The sequence below is a fragment of the Semicossyphus pulcher genome, unplaced genomic scaffold, assembly GCF_022749685.1.
Source record: "Semicossyphus pulcher isolate SPU_LCO1_2020_fin unplaced genomic scaffold, fSemPul1.0.p SCAF_25, whole genome shotgun sequence".
Classification (NCBI taxonomy): Eukaryota; Metazoa; Chordata; class Actinopteri; order Labriformes; family Labridae; genus Semicossyphus; species Semicossyphus pulcher.
Genome location: NW_027211699.1, coordinates 9161782 through 9184952, shown reverse-complemented (window position 1 = coordinate 9184952; position 23171 = coordinate 9161782). Strand labels below are relative to the sequence as shown.

The 23171-nt window shown below is 42.4% G+C and overlaps 3 protein-coding genes across 3 annotated transcripts in view; 1 reads left to right on the top strand and 2 right to left on the bottom strand.

The window, feature by feature from the left end:
- Positions 1–439: 439 nt before the first annotated feature.
- Positions 440–4336, bottom strand: LOC138604224 (desumoylating isopeptidase 1-like). The gene is made up of 6 exons (XM_069676099.1): positions 4171–4336; positions 3840–3861; positions 3375–3444; positions 2189–2298; positions 1963–2085; positions 440–1490 (listed from the first exon to the last, which is right to left on the bottom strand). Exons 1-6 carry the CDS (start codon positions 4259–4261, stop codon positions 1400–1402), a joined length of 507 nt encoding a protein of 168 aa, XP_069532200.1. The 5' UTR covers positions 4262–4336; the 3' UTR covers positions 440–1399.
- Positions 4337–5041: 705 nt separating this feature from the next.
- flii (FLII actin remodeling protein) lies at positions 5042–18681 on the top strand. The gene is made up of 31 exons (XM_069676288.1): positions 5042–5131; positions 6435–6545; positions 7240–7311; positions 7529–7609; positions 8001–8248; positions 8371–8474; positions 8624–8799; positions 8902–9059; positions 9228–9312; positions 9676–9823; positions 9952–10082; positions 10190–10297; positions 10479–10583; positions 10699–10878; positions 10960–11042; positions 12107–12181; positions 12387–12470; positions 12564–12735; positions 13833–13940; positions 14068–14259; positions 14357–14455; positions 14578–14667; positions 14753–14892; positions 15146–15383; positions 15474–15628; positions 15740–15800; positions 15915–16043; positions 16201–16307; positions 16406–16511; positions 16620–16685; positions 17082–18681. Exons 1-31 carry the CDS (start codon positions 5069–5071, stop codon positions 17214–17216), a joined length of 3810 nt encoding a protein of 1269 aa, XP_069532389.1. The 5' UTR covers positions 5042–5068; the 3' UTR covers positions 17217–18681.
- Positions 18682–20699: 2018 nt separating this feature from the next.
- LOC138604241 (caskin-2-like) overlaps positions 20700–23171 on the bottom strand; it is a 66539-nt gene continuing 64067 nt past the window's right edge. The window contains exon 22 of the mRNA XM_069676121.1: positions 20700–22378. Within this exon, the coding sequence (XP_069532222.1) occupies positions 22282–22378 (97 nt within the window). The 3' untranslated portion in view covers positions 20700–22281. The remainder of the gene's footprint in view (positions 22379–23171) is intronic.

Genomic DNA, 23171 nt, shown 5'->3' with positions numbered 1-23171 from the left:
CTGTGCTGCGGGATTAAAGATTTAAAGTGGATAAACAAGTCCGATCCATGGAGGCCCCACCTCGGAACTTAAGGATCTGCTGCTAATGCCTTGCCGCCAGATACCTCCGCACACCTTCAGAGGTCTAGTGGAGTTTATGTCACCAGTTAGGGCTGTTTTGGCGACAACAGTGGGACTACATAATATCACGCAGATGTTATGGCTGATCGGTGTCACTGTAGTAATAGGCATGTACAGTGTTAAGCTGTTTTGTGTACATATTTAGTGTGCAGTGTGCTGGTTTTTATCCATTTAGGCAAAAAAAATAACCCAAATTGTTGCTCCACATACCCTCATCACTGTGCTTAGTTGAGATTCTCTCGTCACGCAACATGCAGCACAAACCTCCAGTAAGAAAAAGCAGAACATTGACACTTAAAAAAACGTCTGACACAGGATGTATGGTATAAACATATGTATTTTAATTTAACAAGGTAGCTCCCATTAAGGTTGGAAACCTCTTTTACAAGGACACATGGCCAAAATATCAGCATAAAAAGTGGCAAATAAAATAATACAAAATAAAACAACAGTACTGAAAAGAGAAGATAATATTGACACAAGGATAAAAAGGGTAGGCAAAAAAGAAAAACACGTAAAAAAGAATGGAGTCATTATCAGAGTTAATCATGATATCAGGTTATTTGTACTTGCAGAGTTTCTACAGAGCACCAAAGGAAACATGGGCAGAACAAATAGCTTTCAGTATCCTGTGCAAACCAGAGATTATCCCGAGATCTTCTGCACACCGGAAACCTTTTATGTGCAGCCCATGTCGCCTGAGGAGCTCCGTAAGATCCAACTTAAACACAATAAAAGCTTTTTTTTTACCTAAGAACAAAAGCGATTAAATGAGCTGTATGCACTGATGTGCACGAGGTATTTTGATGTTGTTTAGTAACAGCTATCAGATAAAACTAGTAGAGTAAAATGTGCAATATTTCTATGCTGTGGAGTCACACATGTAAATAATAAATTAAGCTGCATTGCACCAAATATGAACAAACTTTTAACCTTCTGTTTAACTGGATATGAGTCTTTCTGTGGATGGATTTCTACAACAACATTCATCAAAGTCAGCTTGTATTGTGGCGATGCTGGTAGACTATCAGATGTACGCTCAAACTTCCTCCCCTTAAATAGCATCCATAAACTATATCGATTTTTAAAAAGGAAACTATATTTGAACTACGAGTTTTAAGGATTAACTGGTCAGTAATCAGTTACAGCTTCCTAAACTGCCTTCAGCTTAATTTATTGACTGATAAGAAGAAAGAAAGACGAGTATTGTGAAACTTCTGACTGACTGATAACGATGAAGGTGACCTTGTGAACACTCTGACTCCGCTGCTCTCTCAGGTTACATGTTTCTCCCCCCGTTGATGACGTTCCCTCCCGGAGGAGCGATGTGGATGGAGTCCAGAATGGGCCGCAGTATCTGGCCGAACGGTCTGAGGATGGAGGGAGGAGATTTGATTTAGTAATTTAGACTGAATCACGACACATTGATTGCAAATATTTCAGGCTGTAACCAGTTGGCTGTCGCTCCCGGAGGTTATTTTGTCATCAGACCACAGCCGATGGGTTCGGAGATTCTCAGTTAAGAAATGTAATTTGTTTTGGCTTCTCCAGGGATTTTCGCAATTGTATGAGGGCTCTTTCAAGGGCTTGTCAATAAAAATAATCGAGGAAATCACCACATATAAGACGCAATAATCGACACTCTGAGTCTGAAAAATCATATTATATTTACATGCTATAATAAACCATACGCCTCGTATGCTATAATAAACCATACGCCTCGTAATACACATAATGACGATTTCAGCTGCTACTATTGATTGCAAAACCAAAGCTGAAGGTTAAAGACCCACTGCTGGGCTCTGTGATTCCATGTGATCAGGACACAGCGGACAGACTCACGTAGAGAGGACTTCAGATGGCAGGTCCGTGATGTAGGTGGGGATGCTCCTGCCCGTCAGGAACTGAGCCACCTCGTTAGTGAAGGTGTTGCAGTTGTGCTCGAACAGACGATACCTGTCACCTCTGAAACAACAAAGTAGAATTAACGCAATCAGTGCAACCTGTGGCATTAAATTTGTCACACGTGATTGAAGGAGGAGAAATGGAAACTAAACGTGTCCTCCACCTGTATGTGCTTTCCCCCAGGGAGGAGAGGTATTCCATGAAGATCTCCTCAGACACCTCTGTCTCTCCCAGCTCCACCACCGTGTCCGGAGGTCCCAGCATCGTTCCACCCTGACACACACACACACACACAGCAGACACACTCTCACTAAATGTACATGTGAGAACTAAACAAATCATTGCTCTGATATTTATAGACGTCTGAGGGATTCTGAAGGACGCTTCAAGGGGAGCACATTTCATGTTTTTTGACAGTTTTTTTTTTTTAGTTGTGAAATTCTTCTAAAACATTTTTGTCCTATACAGAAATACAGAAATACAGAAACAGTATTTTGTATTCTTTGTTACCCACTGAAAAGCAAATTACTGAGCACAAATGCCTTCAAACAGTTCGTTGCAACCAAGTAAACTGATTAGACAAGAGGCATTCCATGAGTGCTGATATAGAGAACAACATCACTGGGACTTTGAACTCTGTGTATCACTCCCCCTCAGCCAGGTGTTCTGAACACTGTTCATGAACATCACAGCAGAGCGTGTTTGTCTACATTGATCAAGCTGGTACCTCTGAATCACACAGCAGACTCTTATTTCACTGCTGATGATAAATTACAGATAAAGAGTGCAGGAGGATGTTTGTGTTGCTTGGCAACAACTGTCCTGTTCAGTTAAGTTGTGGAACTAGTTGAGTTGGTGGAGCAAAAAATAATCTGTTGTTGATTTTTACAGTTGACTACTTTTTGCTGCTTGTGTAACTGTTGTATGAAAGCGGGATCAAATTTGAGGTTGTGATGTACTGAATATGATCGCTCCCTCTCCTGTAATATTACTTAAATATAGATTTTGTTTAATCTCTAATTATTTTCTTATGTAAGTCATCCAACGCTGAATCTTCTCCAAAGCTTTCATCATCTTATAATTCGAAAAACTTGAAATAGGAAATGGTGAAGAGAAGGTCATTCAGGCAGATTTTAAAACATCATCACAAAATAACGTCCCTGAGATTCAGTGCGAGCAGGTCACAAAGGCTTGATAAGGCTTGTATCAACAAAGACCCCATATGAGTGTTTACAGACAGATAGTTAATAAGTCACTCTGCTGTAACTGTTGCTTTGCAATCATTTGCTTCATGCGCTTGTTTGATAAGAAACAGCCAGGATTCAGTGTCTTTGTGAGACTTTACTCACCGGTGAACAGCTGGAGATTCCCTCCCCTCCGAAGAAGAACTCATCACCGTATGCAACAATAGCTGTGTGCCTGGAAGACAAACAATGAATTATCACAGGCGGGGATTCAGAATCAGGACGGATTTCAGGAACAGCTGCATAAATGCAACACAGAATCTGACTAAGTCTGCCTTGTCTAATCATGTTTGACTGTGTGATATCTTTGTGATATTTTCTACTGTTGTCTAGTCAAACAAAACAGATAAATCACTGCACAACAAGAGAGGGACATATTAGAGATCATTCCAGCACATATTTCAGCACAGTTCTGTTTTAAATGTGATTTAAATGGGACACTTTTAGACCAGAAATGGGTCACAGGCCTACACCTGCTGGATCCACACATTACATGAGAAGAAATGTTTTTATAATCAGGGGGGGTTGCAGGTCAGCCAGCTGTCAAAATAGCAGAAAGAGGACACATACCAGATTCCCTCCAGCTGCTTTCCTGTAACAAAAAGCAGAGAAACAGCGATAAAGAGTAGATTCTATATAAACCAGCTTATAAGTGGATCATATAAAACCCCCGCCCCCGTTCGTCAGGATAAATCAGTCACGCTTCACAATTTATTTGCAAAATAAATTCAGAAAACATAACCGGACATTGATAACGTAATCAAAGGTCAGTGCCCCAGATGGTTAAAACTTCATAAAAGCGACTTTACAGTGCAAGCCAGAGATCGCATCTCCACTCGGTATTTGTTATTAACACTTATTTGTCCCCAAGGCCAAGCTGCAACGGATTTTATTATCTTACCTAACATGATGGGACTGAGGCTGCGGGCCATTCCTCTCGATAGATCATAAATATATAGTTGTACATTATATCGAGTAGCATGCTTATCCATAACGTACAGCCCAAAAGAGATTAATTTTATTTTCTAGTTGTCTAGCTAAGCTAGAGACAGGCAGGGATATTTAACGCCACAGCTGACAGGGAGGTTCTCTATGAATGATGTCATCACGTCTAAAAGTACGTAGAACTCTTCCGATTTCATTGCTTTCAAAATAAAAGCTGAGTCAAGTGGCCTAAATGAAAAGTTGTGAGCTTTCATAAGTTTTATTTTGAAACCAAAATATATTTTCCGGTTTTAGCCTGGCTATTTGTAAATGACTTGACATCATTGTATCGTAACAGCTAATAACGGTTTCTGTTGCATATGCGTCACGGTAAAAATTAGCTTTCAGGAAAAAATAAACTCCTATATATCAGGCCCGTTTTAATAAATAAAAATTTAGAGTCCTGAGACTGTTTTTATCGAGCTATTATATCGCATTAATATAGAAAAATTACATGGAGACGTTATGTTTATTTGTGGCAATTGTATAAACGTATCACTCTTATTAATTAATTAATCAGGACTTATTAATTTAATCATGTCAGCGGTGTGTTTCTTTTAAAAGTGGGGACACACATTCATTGATGTATGGTAGTCTCCAATGAACACTGGAGGTCGCTGAACACAATCTATTATAAACTGTCGTCTATGTTCTGACGGTTCTGACGCAGCAGGGGGCGGTAAAGAGCCAAAATCGCGGATTGTCAACCACCATTAAACACCAAAGAAGAAGAAGTCTACCAGCCAGCCACTACCCCTCTCTGCTCCTGGACCAAAATAGACAGTTGAGGGCTCAGCTGCTGACACCAACCAGAAATGGCTGCCACCGGAGTTCTTCCCTTCATAAGGGGGGTAGACCTCAGTGGGAATGACTTCAAAGTAAGATTTTTTTTAGCAATAATCGTTGAGTTTAAATCAATCACTTTTGAGAGACTAACTAGTTCAGCTAGCTAGCTAAAGCTAATCCAAGTTAGAGACTCTGGGAAACAAACAGCTAGATTAGCTCGGTGGTGCTAGCATTGGGCGTTAGCCAGTTGTCAGATTTCTGACATGTACAAAGTAGCTGTGTGGTTTTGGTCGAAGCGTCCTGCCTAACGGGTTTTAGATTCGAATGTAGGGAACTGGGTTTATAAATGATCATCTTTACTTTGTTATCTGTGAGGATATTCTTGTTAGTTTTGGTATAACGTAGCTCCTGTTTCGTACGTCGTTTTAGCTACTTAGCTAATTTACCTTCAATGTTGGCCAACTCGTCCTGTCTGAGTCATAAACACACGCTCCATTTAAGAAAATGTCAGCGTTATCAGCGTTTAAGTTAGCTACTGTTACGACGTAAAGGGTAACATTAGCTGAAGTTATACAGTATGTCGACCGTCATATTGGTATGATATGGCAAACTTTGCGAGCTTTGTTTGGGAGACCGGAAAGCAGCACGGCTGGTGGCAGTGACAGCTGGGATCATCTGGCACGTATTTGAACTATTTGTGTTCTTATCGCCAGCTACATGCTGGCATAGAAGAAGTACAGACATGAGGGCTAAATAGCTTTATTTATCTGGCAGGCCGATGATTCAAATCTAAATCCAGCCCGTGTTGGATGACATCATTTCCTCTGTCTAAATGTGCCCTACATCAAAATGACTGTAAGCAGCTCTTTTCAGGCTCCTTCTGCTGGCTGTATGATACAATAGACTTAATATCACAGCTGCCAGGATGTCTGCTGCATTTCATGTTGTGTTTGACGTTGAAGTTTCACAGTAACAGTGAAACTAACAAGGATGATGCCAACTTTTGTATGAAGACACACATTCAATTTTATGTGGTTATTCTTCATTATTTATTAGGTTAAGAGACAAAGACAGTTGTTTTACTGAATTTCTTGCATGAAAAGGCTTCTGCCAGCTGCAGGTAAACAGATCTCTAATGGCACCACTGCAGTTAGAATATGTATATTTCAAGTTCAAATTATTATAGTGAAGAAATGTTTACAGGCAATGTGAGCTGGGTTTTCATTTGCAGCCTCCACCAACTCCATCACTGTAACATCAACTTACTTAGGAAAAATATTACTGGTATTAGTGGTATCAGAAATCATCCTCTCTCCCCCTCCTCCTCCTCCTCCTCCTCCTCCTCTCTCCTCTTCCTCCTCGTCTCCCACCTCTCTCCCCTGTCTGTCTTTACAGGGTGGGTACTTCCCGGAGCATATCAAGTGCATGAGCAGTCTGCGATGGCTGAAGCTGAACAGAACAGGACTGTGTTACCTCCCAGAGGAGCTGGCCTCTCTGCAGAAACTGGTGAGACTTTCAGGTTCTAGATATAAGCTCATCCATAATATGGAGCCATTTATTCAGAGTGTTGCTGCTCTGTTATCTAATTCCTTCAATTTACTGCAAAGTACATGGGAATGTTATCTTAATTATCAGTACGACAAGCTTTGGTAATCGATATTGTTATGCACACGTTTGTACTTCCTTTTATAGAATTTTACTTTTATATCATCCTGGATTGTTGATAGCAGTGTGCTAATCTCTCAAACGATTTGAAGCATATCTGTTATTTAAACTTGACCTGTGGGCAACAGAGATCACATCAGCAGTCACCTGATTAAGGACACACACTTTACTTCAGTCATCAGTGTCTTTGATAGGATTACCTACTCTAAACCTCCAGAGCTGCAATCAGACAGCTACGGTGAGAAGATGATCCATGCTAACATGCCTGATCTTTCCAGGTGTCAATAAGATTAGTCTGTTATCATGGCTAGGAGTCACCGTGTCTGGGGTTTGTTTACTTGAAATATGTCTTGATTTGTATCCAGTTTGCGGTGAGATCATTTCTTTTGAGAGAAAGCATGACACTAGTACAAGTGACTCATTGCACAGCATTAACCAGGGAACCTTTTAGGGCATATCTTTGGGATTAAGATGTGTTTTGTTTGTGCAGTTCTTTGTGTATCAGTTATTCAAACCTCCTGTTTTCCTCCTTTAGGAGCATCTTTCAGTGAGCCACAACAGTCTGACCACTTTACATGGGGAACTGTCCAGCTTACCGAACCTACGGGTAACTGAAACACCCACACATGCATTAGGAAACGCACAAAAAGCACATGCACATTGCTTCCACTTGCCTTAAGCAATAACAATACTGTGTGTAAGTACTGCTCATTTAGATCTAATGCTTTGACATGTTCACATGTGTTTTCTGTTGTAACCGGTTTGGTCTGTTCCTTGTTGCATCGATGTTACATCGTGTCCTATATGTGTATCTGTGTGTACAGGCGGTGGTAGCCAGAGCCAACAACCTGAAAAACTCTGGAGTCCCAGATGACATCTTCCAGCTGGATGACCTCTCTGTGTTGGTGCGTGAAAATACCCACACTTAGAATCAGAATCAGATCAGAATCAGGGTTTATTGCCAAGTAGGTTTACACATAAGAGAAATTTGTCCAGGTGATAAAAGTAAACACATACAGTGAATAGAAAAAGAATGGGATACAAAGTAAACTGCAGTTCTTCTATTGTCGAGAAACTTCAACAGAATAAAATAAACAATAAACATATAAAAGATATTGTTGTCTTATTCCAACAATATGCTTTTTGCTCCACTGCCTCAACTTTACTCCCAACAGCTTTCCTCTTCTTAAATAGTCATGAACCTCACAGTGCCAAAAATACCTCCGGCATGCAGATGGTGTTTACAACAAAAACATCCTCCTGTTTTTCCTCCCTTATCTTGTGTTTCTCCTTCAGGACCTGAGTCACAACCAGCTGACAGAGATCCCCAGAGACCTGGAGAACAGCAAGAACATGCTGGTGCTCAACCTCAGCCACAACGGCATCGATGCCATCCCCAACCAGCTGTTCATCAACCTGACAGACCTGCTGTATCTGGACCTGAGCGACAACAAGCTGGACAGCCTCCCGCCCCAGATGAGACGCCTGGTTCACCTGCAGACGCTCATTCTGAACAACAACCCGCTGCTGCACGCCCAGCTACGGTAAAAGACATGACTTCATCTCTGTAGTGATACCCTACAGCCCACATTATTAACACCGGGAAGTTTCTAGGTCTTTTACTTGATGCTATATTGACTGTCTGTGTGTGTGTGTGTCTGAGCAGCCAGCTCCCAGCCATGGTGGCATTACAGACTCTCCACCTGAGGAACACTCAAAGGACCCAGAGCAACATGCCCACCAGCCTGGAGGGTCTGACACAATTAGCAGGTAACCGACACACACACTCATTTCTTCAGACCTTATTCGGGGACCTGGCACATTTTCCGTCTTACTTTTCACAGATGTGGCTCCTTGTGTCTTTCTATATGCTGCTGCTTTGTTACATGTTCCCTCTCTCTCTCTCCTGTCTCCGCCAGACGTGGATCTGTCATGTAACGACCTGACTCGGGTGCCAGAGTGCCTCTATTCACTGGGCAGTTTGAAGAGACTCAACCTAAGCAGTAATCAGATCTCAGAGCTGTCTCTCTGCATCGACCAGTGGACTCAGCTGGAGACGCTTAACCTGAGTCGCAACCAGCTCACCTCCCTGCCTGTAAGGACCATCACTAAGCTGGAAGACGCTCGTGTTTTCTGAAACACTTGATGCTGGAGTTGTTGTTGTGTTAAAGTTGTTTGTTTGTGTGTCTCCATCCAGTCTGCCATCTGTAAGCTGTCCAAACTGAAGAAGCTGTACGTAAACTCGAACAAGCTGGACTTTGACGGGGTTCCACCGGGCGTCGGCAAACTGTCCAGCCTCACTGAGTTCATGGCCGCGAACAACAACCTGGAACTTATCCCCGAGGGACTCTGCAGGTGAGCTAAACACACAAACATACACACAGACTGAGAGCAAACACGCCATCAATCAAAGTTCTGAGTTTGCTACAGTGATTTCTGTAATTGCTGAAATTGCTAGCTAATGTTTCTCTACTTAAACAGCTGTTCAGAAATGCTCCTGTATTTTGTTGTTTTGTTGTCCAGGTGTGGAAAGCTGAAGAAGCTGGTGCTGAATAAGAACCGGCTGGTAACGCTGCCCGAGGCCATCCACTTCTTGACCGATTTAGAGGTAATCTGATTATACTCGACTTAAACAGCGTTTGTATTTGGGGTAAAAGATGGATTAATTTGAATCTGATAACTTAGTGAAAGTGTGAAAAGAGGATTAAAGTTACCTGGCTGTAAGCGCTCTCATGACGGGAGAGGAAACGTATAAATTCATAGTTTTCCTTTAAAAAAGTATGTTACAATGAATGTTAGATATCATAAAGAATAATGTAAAAGTGATATTATGTGACGTATAATACAAGCATCATGAAAATTAAAATAAATGAGATTGTTACTAAAAAGTGATTTTGTAATTTAGATTCATTTTAATAAAAGAATAACTGTTTGACATGCACACAAACCTTAATAATGTGTCTCTTTGTAGATTCTGGATGTGCGAGAGAACCCGAACCTGGTGATGCCTCCTAAACCCGTCGACCGAGCCGCCGAGTGGTACAACATCGACTTCTCTCTGCAGAACCAGCTGCGGCTGGCCGGGGCCTCGCCTGCCACTGTGGCTGCTGCAGGAGGAGGTGTGTGTGACGATGTGTGAAGCTTGTACATAAATGCACATTATGTCTGCCTTTTAGTTTTTCTGTCAGAACAACTTGTGTGTTTTCTAGAGGGTTATATCTGTATCCACGTGTGTGTGTCTGTTCAGGAGCCAGCCCCAGAGACCCCCTGGCGAGGAAGATGAGGCTAAGGAGGAGGAAGGACTGCTCTCAGGACGACCAGGCGAAGCAGGTGCTGAAGGGCATGAGCGACGTAGCACAGGAGAAGAAGAACATGGAGGTGAGGAAGTGGATGTGAAGACTGATGGCTGCAGAGGCCACATGACGGATGATGAACACAATGTGTGAGTCACATTTTATGTACAAACAAATGTGATTATGTTGCAGGAAAACGGGGATTTGAAATATGGAGATTTAAAGGTCCGGCGCTGGGACAAGAGTCTGGAGAAACCTCACCTGGACTACTCTGAGTTCTTTTTGGAGGACGTGGGGCAGGTAATCTGTGTGTGCGTGTGTGTGTGTGTGTGTGTGTGTGTGTGTGCACTCTTCGACTTCTTGCATGTGTTTCCAAGTGTAGAAGTCTTGAAGATGGATAACACAGACGTAGGATCAGATTTTCTGTTTTGCACAGTGGAAACATCAGTGTATGAATCGTCTCTGTTCCTCCGTCCTGCAGGTTCCAGGTGTGGGCATTTGGCAGATAGAGAACTTTATTCCCATCCAGGTGGACGAAACCTTCCACGGAAAGTTCTATGAGGCTGATTGCTACATCATCCTTAAGGTAACGCATCACTTTGCCATCGTTGGATCAAAATCCAATTTATCAAACAACATACATTACTTTTAGAAAGAGTAACCCGCTCATCTTCTTCACTTCCTTCTTTTGGCACCTGTAGACCTTCCTGGATGACAACGGCGCACTGAACTGGCAGATCTTCTACTGGATCGGTCAGGAGGCCACTCTGGACAAGAAGGCCGGCTCGGCCATCCACGCCGTCAACCTGAGAAACTTCCTCGGGGCAGAGTGCAGGACGATACGGGAGGAGATGGGAGACGAGAGCGAGGAGTTCAGTGCTGTATGTAGAGACCTGCTGACGCTGTATGAATAGTAAACCGGTCTGTGCCGTCGTACCTGACAGTTTTTGTGTTGTGTGCAGGTGTTTAACAACGAGATCTCCTACATCGAGGGAGGAACAGCCAGCGGGTTCTACACGGTGGAGGACACGCACTACTCTGTCAGGTAGGCTGCAAAGAGCTTTGTCGAGTCGAGTCAAATATTATTTATCTTTGGTGCTTTATTTTTTTAAGCCTGTCCCTTTAAAGGTCGAAGACCAAGATCATCACTTCTGTAAACTCGGAGTCAGCATGCTTTTTGTCCGTCAGATATCAGCGCTTTTGTTGTTAATGGCTCCTTAATTTTTTTAACATGTTGTCTTCGGCTGACACAGGATCAGGGGCGAGCTTCTTTGTCTGTTCTTTGCTTGTATATATTTTTTAAGGTTATTTTGGGGGGTTTTATGCCTTTATTTGTAAAGGACAGCGGACAGTGTTAGAAACAGGGGGGAGAGAATGAGGGACGACACACGGCAGAGGGCAGAGGGTGGTAGTCGAACCTGGGGCCGCCTCATCGAGATCTATGGCCTCTGTACCGATATGGTTTTTTCAGGGCCGATACCGATACCGATTATTAGTAGTCAAGGAGGCCGATAACCGATATTTGAAGCCGATATTCATTTGCAGTAAAAGTGAAAATATTGGCGTCAAAATTTTGAATAATACAAACTCCAACACTTAACTTTGTTTAAATGCCTTTAAGCATATGCATCAGAGCCAAAATAACCCAGTTTTAAATTGATCTCTTATCGGCCATCGGATAAAAAAAAAAAAAAAATAGGCCGATGCCGATATGCATCAAAATGCCGAATATTGGCGCCGATAATCAGCCCGGCCGATAATCAGTCTATCCCTACTCTGTACATGGGCCACCGATTTAACCGCTGAGCTAAACCGGCGCCTCTAGGTTTGTCTCTACCTCAGACTTGCTTCAGTGTTCATCATTAACAAGGTTTTTAACAGTCCTCTCCAAAACAAACCGACCGGGTCTTTAAAACAGTTAAAAACACTGAATGAAGCAACTTCACAGTAAAAATCTGCTCTTCAGTTTGGATTTGGGAAGGTTGGAAATAGATCTTTGGCTCCTGAGTTTGATGCATCCCGATTCGTTTCTTCAGGGGCATGTTTTTAAAGACTTTATTTTCACCGCATAACTTAACAGAACATTCTTTGCCTTTGTGTGTTTTTCAGGTTGTACCGAGTTTATGGAAAGAAAAACATCCGACTGGAGTCCGTACCTGTGAAGGGCTCCTCCCTCGACCCTCGGTAACTCTCCCCCTTTCTGCTTTAAATACCTGCTGAAGAACACTCCAACAGTTCGCTACATCCTCCCACACACACACTCTTTCCCTGAGAGACGCAGGTCCTCTGCTTTCTATTCCCTCTCTGTTTGATGTAATACCTGCACTCACTGTAGACCAGCTTTTGTTGCTGCTGTTCAATAAGTGTCTGTGTCTTTGTCGTGCTGCAGTTACGTCTTCCTGTTGGACACTGGCCTGGACATCTTTTTGTGGAGAGGAGCCAATGCCACTCTGAGCGGCACCACAAAGGCCAGGTGAGACACAACATCAGAACACAAACTTCCTGCAGTTTCCAGCCCATAAAAGAAGTTATTCAAAGCTGTGTCTCCTTGTTTTCCATCTGTCAGGTTGTTTGCAGAAAAGATCAATAAGAACGAGCGTAAGGGGAAGGCCGAGATCACGACGCTCATGCAGAAGCAGGAGCCTCCGGGCTTCTGGGAGACGCTGGGAGGACAACCGGAGGAGATCAAGAAACACATACCGGATGACTTCTCTCCCGTCAGACCTAAACTATACAAGGTGAGTCTTTATTATACAGTCCTGCTCTCTTTAAAGGACTTCAGCATGTGAACGTTTGTTATGGTGTGCTGCAGTAGAAGTGTACGTGTAGTGTAGGTGTAGTGCAGAGCGTGTAGGAGGTGTGTGGGATTTCCTGTTGAGCCTTCTGCTTTATCAGAGGCTTGCTGTCACGTGTAACTGTGTGTTTACAAGATGTTCAGTATGTAGGAGAGGCCAAAACACTGAGAAAGTTACTGAAAGCGTGGAGCGTGTCAGCCTCACAGCTGGAGCTGTGAACGACTCAGATTACGTCACATGGATCCGATTTGTCTTTTCAATACGAGGCCTGTATCACTCGCGTTTATCAGGGCTTTCCACATGTGACAGCTGTTTTTCGGACATGAAAACATTTCAAGCCGACTAATTTCTGACTTTACTGTCCAACAAAATGAAGGATTTTAGTCTTTGCCTTCTTAAATGATCAGAGAAACAAGCAGACGTTAACAGCAGCTCTGTACGCAGCCGGTGAAGACCCGCTGTAGGGCCGCACAGGAACACTGATTCTAAACGTGAAGCTGCTTTTTGTTTTGAAGAGGAGAAGACTCCTTTTCTTTTGTTCAAGATTATCTTTTTGGCCTTTTATGCCTTTACTGATAGATAGGACAGTGTTGGAAACAGGGAGAGAGAGTGGGGGATGACACGCGCCTAAGGGCCTCTGCACACGGGCTGCTGATTTATCCACTGAGCTAACCGGCGCCTAGAGGAGGAGGAGACTTCTGTGAATTATTTGGCATTTGGTTAAAACCTTGTTCACAATAAACAGTGGAGGAATTCTATCCTAAAGCAAGCTCGCAGCAGCTCCGCTCGCAGCCCGTCCTGACATCCTGTGACCACTGAAGGATTTACTGACGGTACATGGTCTGTTTGTTTTAGAGAGTAAGAGACGCCTGATAACTCTACTTCTGATAAAAACTTTGATTCAACTGATAAAATGTCAGTAAACTCTGTGACTTTCCCGACTGATGATCGTCGTGTTTCCATGACCCTGAAAAGCCAAAATAACGTTTTGAAACAGTAAAAACATCCTTCCTGATGTTTTCCTTCTGCCTGTCCTGTAGGTGGGTTTGGGTCTGGGTTACCTGGAGCTGCCACAGATTAACTACAAGCTGTCAGTCGAGCACAAAGACCACAAGATCAAACTGGACACCCTGCCAGAGCTCAGACTGGTACGTTCATCTTCTGCATGATCACTTAAATAAGACTCACGCCACAGCAGTGTTCATCCCTCCTGAGCGTCTTGTTTCACCGCCCCCCTCCCCTCCCCTCCCCTCCCCTCCCCTCCCCTCTCCTCAGGTGCAGTCTCTGCTGGACACAAAGTGCGTGTACATCCTGGACTGCTGGTCCGACGTGTTCATCTGGATCGGGAGGAAGTCTCCTCGCCTCGTCCGAGCAGCCGCCTTAAAGCTGGGACAGGAGATCTGCTCCATGCTGCACCGGCCCAAACATGCCTGCGTCACCCGCAACCTGGAGGGGACTGAATGCCAGGTGAGGCTGAAACACGTCAGATAATGCAGCCGTAAATAACAGTCGTTAGTTTACTGTTTTTATCCATCTATGATCTCTAATTTTTTCTCTTCTTCAGGTGTTTAAATCCAAGTTTAAGAACTGGGACGACGTGCTGAAGGTGGACTACACCCGAGCAGCAGAGACTGTGCAGCAGAAGGACAACCTGCAGGGCAAGGTCAGAGATGCATGCATGTGTTTCCTTGAAATGTTGATACTGGACTCGTTCTTGTTCTTACGTAGCATTTGTTTACATGCTATCTGAGTAGTCATGTTCAGTATCTGTGTTTCCTCTCTCAGGTGAAGAAGGACGCCGAGCAGAAAGACCAGATGAAGGCCGACCTCACTGCTCTCTTCCTCCCCAGACAGCCGGCCATGGCTCTCACAGAGGTAACACGTTACTCCTTTCCTTTACACCCGCTTAAAATCCTCTTTTAGCTTCTGCTCCTTACATGTATGTGTCTTCTCTGTCCAGGCTGAGCAGCTGATGGACGAGTGGAATGAGGATCTGGACGGGATGGAGGGGTTTGTGTTGGAGGGGAAGAAGTTTGCTCGCCTGCCCGAGGAGGAGTTTGGTCACTTCCACACGCAGGACTGCTACGTCTTCCTCTGCAGGTAGGGATGGGGCGAACACGCTGAAATCGGACTTCCTTTTGCATTAAAATCAGGACGATAATAGACTTTATTTGGAAACGGAAAGAATAATAAACCAAGCAGATAAAAATAGGGTCTTTGCTATGTTTGGTGCTCGGGCCCTGATTATAATATCTTTGGCAAAAACAAGAGGAACGCTGTTTTTACCATCAATAAACTCTAAGCTCTGTCCTGTTAGAGTTCGTCTGAATCTAATTTCACCCTGCTCACTCAGGTACTGGGTGCCTGTGGAGTACGAGGAGGATGAGAAGGAGAAGAAGGAGGGTGAGGGAGGTGAAGGAAGAGCAGGGAGAGCAGCAGCAGCAGAGGACGAGGAGGACAAACAGCCCGAGGAGGACTTCCAGTGTGTGGTGTACTTCTGGCAGGGCCGGCAGGCCTCCAACATGGGCTGGCTCACCTTCACCTTCTCCCTGCAGAAGAAGTTTGAGAGTCTGTTCCCGGGAAAGCTGAAGGTATGAAAGCACTCCCCTCAGGGCTCGTCCTCTGTGCCCACAGCTTCAGCCTGACCTCTCCTGCTTCATTGTGCCTGTCTTCCTGTGTAGGTGGTGCGCATGACTCAGCAGCAGGAGAACCTCAAGTTCCTGTCGCATTTCAAGAGGAAGTTCATCATCCACAAAGGGAAGAGGAAACAGAAGAATGACTCTGCTCAGCCCTCGCTCTACCACATACGCACAAACGGCAGCGCACTTTGCACCAGGTAGACACACAACTGTTCACACCTCATCAGATGAATGCACGAGGGCTGTTTCTGACCTCATGTTTAGATGTTTTATTAACAACTCATTTTGTTTCACCTTCTCTCTCTCAGGACGATCCAGATTGGAACAGATTCCAGCAACCTCAACTCAGAGTTTTGCTTCATTCTCAAGGTTGTGATTTTTTAAAATAATATCAATAATTAATAATTTGCTTTTGTGCTGTTTTATTAAAGATGAAAACAGTCCTGTCTTTGGTGTCCGTGTAACGTGGTGTGTTTTCTGCAGGTACCGTTTGAGAGCACAGATAATCAGGGCATCGTTTACACCTGGGTGGGCCGAGCTGCTGACCCCGACGAGGCCAAGCTGGCCGAGGACATCATGAACAGCATGTTCGACGACACGTACAGCAAACAGGTAAACATACGGTGTTCACGCCCTGGTTAGTAGGGATAGAGTATTCCCACATTCATGTCTTTATTGTTTGCACTCTTTCTGTCTGTACATTCTCACTGCTGTTTCAACTGCTGCTGTTTTTAGTTTTGAAAGTCAAACTGATCATTTTGTCTGGCAGGTTATTAATGAGGGGGAGGAGCCAGAGAACTTCTTCTGGGTGGGGATTGGCTCTCAGAAGCAGTACGACGAGGATGCAGATTATATGAAACATGCTCGGCTCTTCAGGTGAGGGAACATCTCTTTAACGGATCATTGAGTCCGTCTGGTTGGAAGACGTTTGTGTGTAGAAATATCATCTTGTTCTCTGTCACATCCTCCCTCAGGTGTTCGAACGAGAAGGGTTATTTCTCCGTGTCGGAGAAGTGCTCAGACTTCTGTCAGGACGACTTAGCTGATGATGACATCATGTTGCTAGACAACGGCAATGAGGTGCTGACTAATCACAGATCTGATTGAATGTCTCCAGTAGAACCAGTTAGACTTAATCTATCGCTGTATTACTGTTTTTCACCGTCTCTTCTTGTGACTCTGCCTCAGGTGTACATGTGGGTCGGTACTCAGACGAGCCAGGTGGAGATCAAACTCAGTCTCAAAGCTTGCCAGGTGAGGAAGAAACCACACAGCCGTACTGTGTAATATAGAACAGTTAGCTCTGACCAAGTGACCAAGAGGCATTCCATTAGTGCTGATATTGAGTATAACAGCACTGGGACTCAATATGTGTATCACTCTGCTTCAGGTGTTGTCACTAATTTAATGTCAGTGATAACGAATAATCTTTTGTTGCTCTTTACTGTTAACTTAATGCTGCTTTTAGAACGTTGTTTAAAAGCAATAACACACTCTAAGTCGGGCTGTTATACTAAATATCAGCACCCTTTGATTATCTTCTGTACAGATATTCAGAACACCAGCACTCCCTGTCGTGTGGTAATGCTTAACTTGTGCTCAGCCTCTCCCCTTCATTATATTTCTTCTTCTTCTCCTCTTCCTCTGCAGGTTTACATCCAGCACATGCGCTCGAAGGAGGCCGAACAACCCAGGAAGCTCCGACTGGTGCGGAAGGGAAACGAGCCGCACTGCTTCACTCGCTGCTTCCACGCCTGGGGGGCTTTCAAGACTCCGCCCTCATAGACAAACGCACACTCTCGCGCACAAAGAAACGCTCTCACGTACATCAAATGTATTCGCTGCCATGTAATTTTCTACCAGTAAGATTATGATGATGTCTATCCCTAACCTTTCCTACCTGTACCTGAGCTCTGATTCCCTCCCTCCATCCTGTTCAGCAGCTTCTTCGCCAACACTTCCTGTCCTGCCACAATCTGGTCAGTAGAAGCTCTCTGGCCAAGACGCCGTCGCCCCCCTTTTCCCGTCTTTGGGAAAAACTGCAAAATATCTTCTTTTTTCTACAAGCTTTTTTAGCAGCGAGTCTGTTTTAAATGAAAGAATTATGTTTTGAGATAAAATAGGTCTAAGGTGCACAGAGGCTTTATAAAAACCCCGAACATATCGATCCGTTTCGCTGCTTTGGCTGCATGGTCAATCGTTTTCAGAGGAGGAGGCGCTCCTCCGTGCTTGGTGCCATTTTGCACAGCTCATATGAAGCAGTTTAAGGCAGATAAGAGTTCAATTTTACAGTTTGTTGTTTTTTTCATCATTTAGGGAGCGAACAGCACTATACTTGTTTTTCTGAGGAATGTTGGTTTGCATATATTTCTCTGTTCGCTGCGTGTTTGTGTGTTTGCCCCATGCGCCTTCATTTTAATGGGGACTCTCCCTTTCCCCCGGTTTAAGTTCTCACCTCCTCTAACTTGTCCTCTGATCTGAGGTCTGTTTTAATTAAGCATGTTTTTAATGTACAGATGCTTCAGAAAGTGACTGCATTGAATTTATTTGGCCAAAGAAATCACAAGCGGACTTCAAGGTGCAAGTTATAGACGGTGAGACGAAGCCTTGTTTGATGTTTGAATTTAAGGACAGATATTTATATGTGCAATCAGTAGAGCTGCAGAGATACTGAGACTAAATAATCCTGTATTCTTTGTTACTGGCTGTTTTCAACTTGTCTAAATGTTTATTTTCATGCAAAAGCTGAAGAGTTTCTTCCCAAAATTGAGTGTAAACATTTTTAAAGAACAAAGCGCGTGGTGTTTAAATTGTAAAGCTTTCAGATTAAGACTCTTTAGTCCGACTTGCTCTCTCTTTTTTAAACATGTTTCTCGTCTTGGAACGAAACTCTTTAAATTGGGAGACCTTTTGCACCACATGAGAGACATATCCAAGCAAATATCGTGACCTCTGGTGTGGTTAACTGTGGAGGTATGATCTGTTTCTCGACCATCGCTGCACTGCTTCTTGTGATCATGTGACCTGTGTCATCTGCAGGCGTTTGGTCCAAGCAAGATATCAACGTGTTCTCAAATGGCTGCAACAACCATCATCTGTTTCTTTATACTTTATTTTGTGGGGTGAATTTTGTATGCCTGGTAGTGTGTTTGAGTCCTACATGCATATGTATGTGTGTATATGAATATGTGCACATGCTCCTGATGCCACCTGCAGATGCTTTATTTATGTATTTTATATTAAAATAAAATGTCACATCACATTTTTCTGGACTCTTGATTGCCCTTTAACACTTGCAGGCTCTGCACACACACACACTCAGGTTTTATGTGGAGCTCTGCTGGGAGTTTAAAGAATGACACTGAAACAAACTGGACATTATGTGAGATTTCAATAATGCACGTTAAGAAATCGTGAGTCGAGGTCGGCGTAATTAAGAACACTGGTGTGGGGAGGAGAGTTCCTGCAGATCCTTTAAGGTTTAAGCGACTTCTTCTTTTATTCAAAGGTCTTTAAAAGTCTTAAATTATGAGTCACAACAAAAAAGAAGCTATACAGAAGGTGTGTTACCCTTCTTGTATTAGTCAAACATGTTAACGAGGAACAAGATGAACCTGATGAAAGTGTTGAAACGGAGAAAAGGCGACACCTGCTGGTAGAGTCAGGTACTGCATCTGATTAAAAGATGCGTCAAAATATAAATGAACTAATTTTGGAACCTGTGTGCCCCTGGAACCCTGTTTTCTTTCTGTGGTATCACAGGATGCCATAAAAAATGATTAATCTGTGAGTGAAGAAGACAATTAAGGCGAATGTGAAGAAGAACAAATAAAAGAATAAGTAAGCTAACTGAAAGTCTTTATCGGAGCCTGAGACTGGATGTCGTAATAGGGATTCCACTAGTGTAAGACAGTTTCATTATTTCAATAAGAGTTAGACTGAATATAAAATGAAAAAGAATTTTAAAAGATTTTAAATATACATCACTTTTGCTTGGTAAAAGTGAATCGTGATGGTGATGTATTGACTTCTAGCCACGTTCTTTGTTGCTGTCTTCTGAGAGGGCCAGAAAAATGTATTAATGAATAAATATGTCTGTTCTTTATCCTGTTTTCTTCTTTCATGATTTATTATTTTACATTTTATATTATCTGTGGCTACATGTCTGTATCAGGAGAGTTTATTGGGTGCAGTAGGTGTAACAGGTTATTGCCACTTCCGTCTCGGGGTGGAAAAAGAGGAAACATTTATAAACAGAATTTCTCTGTATGAACTTTATTCTCTGTCGATAAAGATTAAAACATACGAGCAGAGTAACATCATAGTTATTAAAATGGTTAAACAAATAAAACAGCTGCAGAGAACAGAGGACGACAAAAGAAACAGGAAACAGGAAATTTCAAAATAAAAGACTATGCTCAACACTCTCTCACACACCTTCCACCCTCAGTTTGATATTTACTGTAGAGCTGATCTAATCCTCTCAGTCTGTCTTTAGAGTTTCTTCTTTGTTTTAGTAACTGGAGGAATGTGGAGGCTGAACTCTCATCACAGGTGCGTCGTTCAGCCTGCAGGTTACCTGAAGCTGCCGTCAGTCTGTTTCAGGTTTATTAAAAGCTGCTTCTGCTTTAAACTGAGGATTTAAAAAGCCTCTAAAAAGGAAACATGTCATCCAAAATATGAGCAGAGGATGTTATCAACCAGAATAATTTATATATGTTTTATTTGTTTACCGATTAGTTATTACCGAAACAACGTTCTGCCGGGGTCCTTTTTATAGAGAATACTGTACTCGTAGATATTGTGTGTGTGAACGGACAAACAAAATCATAGAGAGACGGATTTATTGCTTCTACTGACTGAACTTTCCATCAACACTGATTTATTTTCAAAATAAAGGTGGAGAAAAATCCCTTTACGGCCCAGTGACACTTTTAAGTTACATGTAATTTTTATTTTTGGGAAATTATTTAATTTCAATAGAATTATGACAAAGTAAATCCACACGTCTAATTCAATTGTGACCTTTAACAAATAATTATCAGTCTTTACAGAGCTGACCTGTGAGGGGACCAGGAGCCGGAGATAACCGGCTACGTTGCTAACCACCGCTAGATCCATTCAAATCCATGATGGCTGCTCCGTGCATCATCTGTCCTTCGCACCTCTGTCTTTTATCTGCTACAGAGTTGAAAACCCTCCTCTCCCAAATCTTGGACTCATCATTTTCCAAATTATTGTACCAGAAAGCGGTCAAACTGGGTCATTCCCAGGTATGCTGCAACTTCGCACTGAGTTTTGACGTCTCTATGCTGCCCTCTGCTGGATAGTATTAAACATACCTGTTAAACCTTTCTGTGTTAATTCAAATTCTGACTTAATTCAAAAGGTTTTCATTTCATAAAAAATATTATTGCATGTTTCATATATTAAAAAAAACATGTATTTAGTTATTTTCTTCAAGGCTTTTTAAATCCTCCGTCTCGCAGCAGAACATGGAGGAGCTAACATGCTAACAACATGATAACACGGTCAGGAGGGATTTTCCTGAGACTCAGACATGAAGAAAACACAAACACAGAGCATCTCATTCACACACATGATCACATGACCAAACCACACACACACACACACACACATACATCAGGGTTAACACACACATTAAACATGTTCAGATAGAGCTTCGTCATGCTAAATATGGTGATTTATCCATACGCTTCAGGCTGCACAACAAAATAAAAGTTCATAAACTTCTTACACAGGAAAAGGACAGTTCTGCATTTTTTAAAGGAAATGTTGTGAAAATATCTGAGGAGAATCTGTACAAAGACTTTGGTTGAATATCTGCTCCTGTATATACCTCTAGTGTACAATATACATATTTAGATAAGTCTAATTTAAATACTAATTTGGCTAAAATGAATATCAAAAAATAGTTTGTATATCACGGACATGTCTGAACATGCGTCTCTTCCCTTTTTATCACGTTCACACGTTTGTTGTAGCTTCATTAAAAACACAAACACGAGTGGCAGACTAACTACACGCGGTTAACATAGCTTTGTATAAAATAGATTTTTTTTAAATATTACAAAGGTAAAATTTGAAATGGTCAGACGCGAGAGCCGACGTGAAACCGGGCGGTCCAGCTGCTGCTCCACGGGGAGGAAAACTGCAGTCAAAGTGTCATTTGTAAAAACAGATCATTAAAAACAAAACTGGACCCACAAATATGTCTGGTTTGTCTCGAGAAGATGATGCATTTCTTTAAAATGTGATATTTCAGAGCTGCAACTAATAATTATTTGTATTTTTTAATTATTAATTTTGTTTAAAATTGCATATTTTGTCCAGCAAAAGGTCAGAATTTATATTAAAACATTTTGCAGAGACTGACACGCTGTTGTGGTGCCACAGCAGTTAGTGGAACAGCTGCTGGACAGGAAGTGACATCAGGAGTTCGGCTCTCTATCATGTCCAAAAGATAAAACTTCATGTTACAATATTAGTGTAATCATAATAATCCGCCTCACAGTGGGCTGATGAAACACCGCTGGTCCAACTTTAGTGTCTTCGTTTGGTTCATGTTTGATAAGACACGGCGACACGGGCGATAAAAAGGTTAAAAAAAAGGGAAATCCATCCGCACAGATTGAGCCGTCTGTTTGAAATGTCGTGGAGGAGTTTGTCAAGGAAGCACAGTGCAGATTAAGTGCTGGTGTTTCACCTTTGCTTCCTCCATCATGGAGTTCAGAGCTGAGAGGTAAAGTCTCTCCATCAGCCCTCCTCTGTCTCTTTCTTCTGTTTCACTTCCTGAGGTTTAGGGTTTGTATTTTATTTTGAAAAGTCTTCATTCCAACATGGCGTCCAGCTGGTCGGCCAGGTCGTCAAACATGTTGCCGATGTCGTCCAGAATGGTCCCTGCAGACTTCACTGTGTTTGACCCACTAGTGAAAAAACAACACAAACAAATAAATATTATTATAGAAGAGTAAAAGTGTCCAACTCCCCTTCAGGTGTTCTGAATACTGTTATTTTACATCACAACAATAGTTTTTGTCTGGATTGACTCTTAAGTCAGGGGTTGCACGAAAAACTGACACATACAGATAAATGTACATTATACAAAGTAGCTGATCTGTTGACCAGTGTAGACATACACAAAGTATTAAATGTACAGTCAAATTGCAGAACCAGTTTTGTTGTTGCAGCCAAATTAATGATTAAAAAGATACATACTGCTTACAGAGCTGTTGTATAAAAGCAATATCACACTGGAGGTCGTGCAGTTATACTGAATATCAGCACAGCTGTGAATATCTTCGGCCAATCGCAGCCGTGCTGATATTCAGTATAACAGCACTCCCTCTTGTGTGATATTGCTTAAAAATAACTGTAATGGATGTTACTCTGCTACTAGCCCCGAGTGTTTGCTGACCATGTGTTGCTTCTGATTTAATTACTGTCTGTGTACTGTCAGTGCATAAAAGAAAAATCAAATGAAAAAAACGAAAGGAAAAAAAACCAAATATATATATATATATATATATATATATATATATATATATGTATATATTTATATATAACTTGTGTTTGACCATCAAGTGTTGGTGAAGGACAGATATCGTATCGCTTGGTAAGCAAGCAAGTCAACAATTATAAAGCATACAAAGACCAGTGTTCATAAACAGACAGTGAACACAGGAGTTATTATATTAAACAGGATATTTAGAGCCTCCT